The sequence below is a fragment of the Condylura cristata genome, unplaced genomic scaffold (genome assembly GCF_000260355.1).
Source record: "Condylura cristata isolate star-nosed mole 26May11 unplaced genomic scaffold, ConCri1.0 scaffold00030, whole genome shotgun sequence".
NCBI classification, from domain to species: Eukaryota; Metazoa; Chordata; class Mammalia; order Eulipotyphla; family Talpidae; genus Condylura; species Condylura cristata.
Window position 1 is genome coordinate 24,032,361 of NW_004567131.1, and position 8,897 is coordinate 24,041,257.

General features: G+C 35.9%; 1 protein-coding gene across 2 annotated transcripts in view; it reads left to right on the forward strand.

Annotated features, from left to right (window-relative positions):
• LOC101635342 (armadillo repeat-containing protein 3) overlaps nt 1-8,897 on the forward strand; it is a 33,432-nt gene that overhangs the window by 10,474 nt on the left and 14,061 nt on the right. For both annotated transcript variants that reach the window (XM_004691114.2, XM_012731247.1), the window contains exons 6-9: nt 561-755; nt 2,495-2,678; nt 5,882-6,034; nt 6,131-6,236. In XM_004691114.2, coding sequence (XP_004691171.1) covers nt 561-755; nt 2,495-2,678; nt 5,882-6,034; nt 6,131-6,236 — 638 coding nt within the window. The remainder of the gene's footprint in view (nt 1-560; nt 756-2,494; nt 2,679-5,881; nt 6,035-6,130; nt 6,237-8,897) is intronic.

Consider the following 8,897-nt stretch of genomic DNA (forward strand, 5'->3'; position numbering starts at 1 on the left):
AGTTATAGATTTATTATAATGCTTCTTCTAGTAATAGGAGTTAGCTGTGTAATAAACAATAATTGACAATGTCTACACAGTTAAAATGAATACTTTAATATTGTCATTTGAGGTTTTGCTTATATTCATGAGTTATTTTGGAACTGTCTGGAATAACCATGGGGAAATTGTAATGCCTTGTTAGCAAATAGAATTTCTTCATTTTTGAGATATTTTGCTTTATAAAAATTACTTTCTGATCGGCCCTCCCTGGTGGCGCAGCAGGTTAAAGCACAGCACTGAGAATCTAAGGCCGCTTCCACATGAGTTCGATTCCCGCCTGCCCCGGAGGTGACCACATGGTGTGGCGGACCTCTCCTGACCCACCTGCTGCTCCCCTCAGCAGTGTACTTCGTGGATCTGTCTGTTCTGCTCCCCACTCTGTCTATGGTGAAGCCTCTCGCCGCCCCTGAGCCTCTGGCCTGTACCCCAGTTCTGTATGCACAAATAAATAAATCTTAAAAAAAAATTTTTTTAAATTAAAAAAAAATTACTTTCTGATCATTTGTTTCTTATGGCAGGATTTTCAGTGTCGAGCTACACTTCCAGAGCTAAATGCCATCCCTCCTATATTAGAACTCTTGAATTCAGAGTATCCAGTAATTCAGCTATTGGCTCTTAAAACACTAGGTGTTATTACAAATGATAAGGAGTCACGAGTACTGCTAAGAGACAATCAAGGAGTGGACCAGCTTATTAAGATCCTAGAAAATAAGGTATTGTGTCATTCATTCAACTCTCTGTAAGGAAATGTATCTCCTAAAAGTTGTTATGAAATATAAATTGTGGAATATAATTGTGTTCGATTTAGGCATGATATTAAGTATAATGATTGAATTTATTTATTGTTATATAGTTTATTGGCATGTAACCACCAAACAAAGACACTAGCAAAGTCCTATGTTTTACCTGACATGACATTACTGCCTTGTGGACACCCCAAAACACAAGAATCCTTCTTCCATAAGAGGATGAAATGTCCTTGGATGATATTTACTCTTTACCTTGATATCCCATAACTTAAATACTATGATGTAAAATCTGTATCTTATGTTCAGTAAATGGTTGAGAGTGGGATAAAAGTGTTCATACCCATATATGAAATTTCATAACAAAATTAGGAAGAACTACTCATGGCATTTACAATCCTTTTTCTCTAACTGGCCACAACAATGTAGTTGATATTTACAATTACTTTCTTCCTATACCCATTCTGTATTTCCTTTTCTCCTAAACAAGTATTTCAACTTATCTTGGCTCTTGACATGGTGTGATGACCCAAACTGTTTTTCCTAAAGAGTCTGGATCATTAGTAGTCTAGATCAGATTGTTGTAGTTTCCCATGGACCTTGATCACAGGGCAGGGTAATCCAGAGATACAGCCTAAGGAATGTCCTGAGGACTATAGACATACCCTTCCTTATGTCATTGTGGTATAGTAAGTCCAATTCCCATAGGTAGTTAGGATCAATAGCCCAGCCAACACAAGTAATACTTCTGTGCTTGTTAATTCAAAGGTACGAGGAATGCCAAGTGGCTGGTGGCTGTCTTAACTTGTAGACCAGTGGAATTGTTGTCCGCTGATGAAAGCATTCCTCCCTTTGGAACTAAGGCCTTGAGGCCAGCACATCCTAAAGTTGTGGAGACAGGAAGCACAAGGTTTGCTGTGGATTCCTAGTGGTAATAAGGAGTGGGACCACACCTCTTTCCACTCCTTGATTCCCGTACCCATCAGCACTGGGTGGCCATGGGAGAAACAGCAACATCTATGTGTATTAGACACTTGAGATCACACACAGCTTCTGGGAGTCTTAAGAAGGCCCATCTATCAAGGATGCTTTAGGATGGTGATAAACATGGCAAACACAGTAAATTCCATGAGCAGCTTGGGCCTGTTATTGTACTTTTTTAGCTGCAATGTCTGGAAACAAAGCTGTGTGGTTATCATGATGGTGGAGCATTCTCTGTGTGTGTTTTACCTGCAGGATTTCTACCTTAACTTTCCAGTTCTTAAGGGAAGGCTGGATTTCCACTGGTATGGGCACTAGGAAACTTCTCAGGCAAGAAAGCCACAAACTCTTCAATACCTCCTCTGCCAGTTAGAGATTTTGAGGAATAGACTTTCTTTCAGCCACTCTCTGCATTTTCAATCAATATTTTCTTCTGATTTTAAAATTGTTATCAGAGGAAGCTTATATGAGCAACTTCATTTGGCTATCCTCACTGGAAGTTTGCAGTAATTATTTTCTACCTATAAAACCTGTTTTGTAATGGGGGAGGTGAGTAAAGATGGGACATGTTACTTTAATAAACCCAACTGCTTCCTTGGGCTTCTGTCACAACAAAATTGATTACATCATATTCTAACTGACCAGAGTCCCTCCTGTGATAAATTTTGAGGATATAAACTTCTTTTAGTACAACTCTCTACAATTGTGTTTTCTTTTATTATTAGGACTTGAGTGACCTTCATACAGAAGCACTGTTAGTGATAGCCAATTGCCTTGAAGATAGGGATACTATGGTGCTCATTCAGCAGACTGGGGGTCTTAAGAAGCTCCTGACATTCGCAGAAAACTCTACAATTCCTGATATTCAGAAGAATGCAGCAAAAGCAATCACTAAAGCTGCATATAATTGTACGTCTCATTTCATACAAACTAAGCATACATGTTCTTGATTTTGATTCATGTGATTAAACAGTAGCGTATTTATCTGCGTTTACATGACCATTTGAGAATAGTACTATATACATTAAGGCCAGTTCTCGCTGCTAATGGGTTAATATAGAGATTGTTTTGTCAAGGCTATAATAAATTCAATATGATTTAATTATAATCCTGCCATTTTAACAATTACTAAGTTAAATTTTAAGCCCTTATTTCTCTTGATTTTAGAGTTATACAGATGATATGTGCTGTTTGAGTCTCTGAGAGGTGTTTCAATAAATCCACATTTGGAATGATGTCTACAAAGAAATTTCAAGTTTCAGCTGGAGTGTAGCAGTGGCAGTATGAAAGATATGCACATACTAGATATATAATACAAGTTTTATTTCAATGGCAAGCTGTGTTGACATAAACTTGTAAAATGTGAGAGAGTAGCTACATCACAGACACTGCCTATGAAATTATAGCTTTAGTTTATGTATAGTTAATTTTATTTAATAAAAGACATGATTTTATTTCCCCTCTTCTACATAACTACTCTTATGAATGATGACCGATTTGACTGGTTTTTATCATTTATATTTGAAGCATACATACTCATCTGTATATATTCTGTGTGTATATTATAGGAAAATATAGCCTTTGCAACCCATACTGGATTAACAAAGTGTTTCTGTATTGAAAGTAAGTTATAATGAAGTTTTAAAATGACTTTTCAAGGAAAATCCATTCAGAAGTAGGTTTTTCAGATATATTGCTCCTTATACCGTTAAGGTCAGTGTAACCATCAACATTATTCACAACAACTTCTCTTCTATCATGAGAAACTGTTGTCTTGATAATGCATTGTCATTGCATGTCAGAAACAAAGTGGGAACTCACACACAGTACAAATTTCTAAAATCTTCATTGTTGAATAAATGTTAATACTCATCTTTGACACTGAAAGAAGGAAGGCGTTAATTACCGTGTTGCCATGAGGTTTATGGGCTGGCATTAACATCTCGGCAGGAGCAAAGGTGGCACAATCACTCCTTCCTAGAATGAGTGCAGAGAAGCATCATGGCATGCAGATTTATTTTGTTATAAAAACACATTTTTATATTATAGTGATACTGATAAATGTTATTTTCAGAGGACATTATTCTCTTTGTAACAGCTACCTTGCCATCTTTATTACTTGCATAATTAAAACATAAATACTTTATTTCTTGGTGTAGCAGATCAGTGAAGGTACTTGGTTAATATGTTAATTCATCTTTCAAATCTATTATAACTACTCAGCAGTCAGCTCTGTTGAGATTTGGTGAACACAGCTGGATTTTGAGAACACTCCCAGCAGGGTTAAGAAACTAATTGCCTAAAGTATTTAAATCATTTTTTAAAATCTTCCCACTAATTTTATATATAGTGTTTTTTGAATTTAGCTACTACATATTCCAAAGCCAGCCCATTCAAATTAATTATTTTGGTCAGTTTTCCTGATAGATTCCACACTGTTGAGTGTTCTGTTTAGGAAAGTTGTTTTTAGAATCATCAGGGAAGTCAACTCTAATTTTAAGGATTTTAGGTCACAAATTCTAATAAGGATGACATATATTGCCAAACATTTTAGGAGCCACGTACTTGTGATTTGAATATGAATCCTGGCATCTTCATGGAACTCCCTGCCTGAATTCTAATTTTAAATGAAAGGAGCAGGGATTAAAATGACAGGATTACAGGACATGGTGCATATTGGTTTAAGACGAATGAGCAGAAGTGTGAGTAACTTAGCCAGTGTTAGTCATGACCAGATTGCTTGGCATACATCTGTGTGTCAGATGAACAAAGGCCAACAGCATTTGCAAATATGGTGACATCTGAACATGCTACTGCTTCTGAAAAAGCAACTTTTGAAAAACATTGTTAACACAGAAATCATGTTAATTTTGAAATGAAAACCTTCTTGCAATAATTCATGAAAATATTTTGTAGGGAAAAAACCAAGTTGACTGAAAATATGTATCAGTGATGAATTGTTTTCACATGAAGATGTTGTTATCTAAATTAGTATCAGTTTTTTGCAGATATTTTAATTCTAGCAGAATATTCTTATACCTCAACATCCTAAGAGCATATATCAGCCACATATCTATTTTAATGATGTAACTGACCATATAAAGGTTAATAAATAGAAAAATCAAACCTAGAGAAAGTTTTCTCAAGGGTAAACAAATTAATAAGAAATTATTTGTAAGCAGCTTCATTTTAGACTAGTCTGTCATTTTTCAAATGAATTTTGTCTTAACATTTTTGTTGTGCACTTTTTAAAAACTAGTAATTTATATGTAGTTAAGAACACTACACTAATTTTTTTGTTCTAGTTTAATATGATCTTTGCTTTAGTGTAGGTTGTCATTTATTAAAAATATCAAACCAAACTAAGAGAAAAAATTTTAGGAGGCAAAAAAATAGTTTTGGTTCTGAATTTAGTGTTTTATACTTGGATGAATATCAGGATAATGTTCTTAGATTCATAATTTTATTTTCATATAAAGAATATTATGCTGCTATATGTTTAGATTATGCTTATTGTAATTTAGCATGTAAAATTATTTTAACTTTTGCTCTGTCAGCATGTAGTATAACTTAAAAGGTGATTATGATTTCTTTGATATGACATTATAAATTCCTGAAGTATGGAACTCTAATATTTGTTTTTACTTTCTCCTCTTGAGCAGCCTGCTAAAGTACTTTTAGTAGTTCTTCAAATACTTGGTTTTGCATTTAAAGTAAACATCGTATAAACAGGTTGTTATCTGTTGTGAGAAAATAGCATGTGTGAACACACCATGCAGGAAACATGAGTAAGTTCTTGCTACACCTGAATCTTGCCTCTTTCTTGCAGAATTTTCTTTGTCATAGTTTTGGTATCATTGTAGGAATAAGAAAAGAAAAGCAGTATACATTATTTTGCATAATTGCTTTGCTCTAAAGGTTAAATATTTTTTTTAGTTGTTTCTTTATAACTAAGCAAAAAACTGGTTTGAATTCCCAGCATATTTTGGTTGCAGAAGTAGGTATACTTACATAATTCTGACAGGCAATAATTTTATTTCTACAACTTGTATAATTCTGCTAAGTAGGTATACATCGACACTCTACTATTTTTCCCTTTTGGTTTATGAAAGCTGAAAATAGAAAATTTTTTCGCGAACAAGAGGTTGAGAAGTGCCTTATAGCCCTATTGGGTTCTGAAAACGATGGAACTAAAATTGCTGCTTCCCAGGCCATATCAGCAATGTGTGAGAATACGGACAGCAAGAAGGTTTTCAATACCCAGGGTAAGCAAAGTGGAAAACCCTACCTTGAACACTTTTACGTTGCCATGTTCTTGTTTATACGGCTGTTTGTAAAGTCACATTTAATTCTTCCCAAAGGGATTCCACAGTTAATCCAGTTGCTGAAAAGCGACAGTGAAGAGGTGGGAGAAGCGGCCGCGCTTGCCCTGGCCAACCTGACCACCTGCAACCCTGCTAACGCAAAGTAAGCCCAGCCCCAGTCTGACTTGCTTGGGTTGTTCCGGGACCAGGGTGAGCTCATTTCAGTCTCTTGGCTTTCAAGGCTCTTCATGTTTTCTGTCACAAGCCTATGAAAAGTGTTATCACATAGACCTGGGGGCCATTTGATGCAGGTAACAGGCTAACCCTGTGGAACTTTCCTCAACAATTGCAACTGGAAATGTTACAGACAACTCTGTAAATATCTGCTAAATTCAGTGGGGGAGGGGGAATCCATTTTAAGTGGACAGAAACATTAGGTAAAACTAGAAACATTTTAAAAATTCAATTTAAAACATTATGAACAGTAAAGACTAAGAAGAAAGGTTTGAAAGAAATGTTTTCTGTATTCCAAGTATTGTGGTATGTGAATTGCATTCATTTAAACATGTAATTAGAAGACTCGACAGATGAGGAAACAGGTTTTGTAAGGGTATGACATTTTTCTGGACACACATATTAAAATAACTGAGCTGGGCATTAAACCCAGGTCTGTTGGACTCCAGAGTCTGTGTTCTTTCCTCAGTAGAACAGATTATAAAACAAGGAGTTTTTGTTTTTTTTTTTTTTCTTTTTTTTTTATTAAAAAGTTTATTTTTACATCATTTTGCACATTTTTTTTCATCTCAATTGTAATCCCCACGGGTTTCCCATCACCAAATCACCCCTGTGCCACCACCATATTTTTTAAGTCAACTTTCATAACTAAAATAATTATTTGCCCTTTGTGTATTTGGTACATTTATTAGAAATAGAACCGATAGGATATTGATTAAAAACCAAATTAAACTAGTTAAAATTTAAAGATCTTTTTGGCTTTTCAATTATTCATGAATCTGACAGCATCAAATGTAGCAGACAGAAAGGGGCCACCAGGAAGTGTACAAAGTAAAAATTAGGAACAAAAACAACATGATAGAAAAAAGTGAGCTGTGACAAGGTCACTGTCCGGGGGTGGGGGTGGGGGGCGGGCAGGAGTGTCTCAGGAAGATCACCTCTCTAGCTTCCACCAGGTAATTCCTGATGGTTTCAATTAAGATTCCATTTCAGGGAGAGGTCAAAACTTTAAGTTAATTCTATAATAGAATTGGTGACATCTCAATAATAGAATAAGTGACTTCATTTTCAGCCTCTCTTGATTAGATAAGAAGATAACTGCATAAATATATGCATAATTTACTAAACCTAGAAGTTCCAAAATTTGCCATGTGCAATCTTGAAAACTAGTAATAATGGCAGTATAATTTAGTCCAAATCCAAAATGTGCTGTACAGCAGCATATTTCAACTAAAAGTCCTTGTGAACTACATCATGACTGCCATCAAAAGTCTAGTTTCTATCCACCGCTCTAAATTGATTTCCTTTACTCATTTCGTATAGTGTCTCCTACTTTCCCTCTAATAATCAGATTGGAGATTTCTAATTAAAAAAAAAAATCTTATACTCAGGTAGTCTTTAAAAAATTAGCATGGACCTCCCTGGTGGTGCAAGGGGATTAAAGCACAACACTATGAAGCTATCCACAGCCACTGCAGCACAAGCTGGAGCAGGGAGGTGACCCACATGGCGTGGCAGACCTCTCCTATGTCACCCGCTGCTCCCCTCAGCAATGTATTTCAGTACATCTGCCTGTTCTGCTCCCCACTCTGTCTTTGATGAATCTTCTCACCAACCCGCCTCCAAATCCCCACCTCTGGCCTGTACCCCAGCTCTTGTATCCATAAATAAATCTTTTTTAAAAATTAGCTTAAGTTTCTAACATCACACTCTAGAACCATTTTGTTCTGTCACCATTTCTAGACAGTGCTAGAGAATAGAGGCTGTCTTGGCTCTGCTGCGGGGGTGGCCAGAGTTGGGGGTGAATGTTCATCAAACCTAAGTATAAGGGAAGAAGCGTAAGATCCAAAGCTAATGCCTTCCAGATGAAAATAAAATTTAACATCTGCTCTGAATCCATTATGCAGATTTAATTAAAATAAGTAATTCTGTCCCCTGAAAATCCAAACTCATGTCACAAACTCGATGTCTTCATTGGACTCAATACTCTGACCTGATTATGTGATTATTGTCTTTGCTGCTTAAAGGTTTTTTGTAAGGAATGTGTTTTCAGACTTACATTTTCCCTTGCAATAGTGAGAGGAAGTGTGTCTTCATACTGCCCCCTAATGGCCCTTTAAGAAGATGTTGGGGCAGGGGCAGGAAGGGAAGGGAAGGATTGCTGTATATGTTAGTGAAAAATGCACTAATTTTAAACATTCTCCAGTTGTCAAAAGTACTATTTTTAAACATTATTAAAAGATGGTGAACTAGAAAGCATTTCATCATGATGTTTCAGGGATGTTCTGTTAAATGTATGCTAATTCATGCTCGGGTTTTGTCTTTGTCCCTTTTAACATGCAGTGGTTTTAAAATGTGTTGATGCCTGAACATCTGCTGGGCTATATAAGTACATAACATAATATTCTTTAACAATATAAATCAAATCTCATGGTTATTGTAGTTACTTGAGTTGGTTTTCTGTTCTTTATAAAAGATTATTTTGAAAGCCTTATTTTTTTTTTAAAGATTTATTTATTTATGCATACAGAACTGGGGTACAGGCCAGAGATGCGGAGGGTGAGAGGATTCACCAGAGACAGAGTGGGGA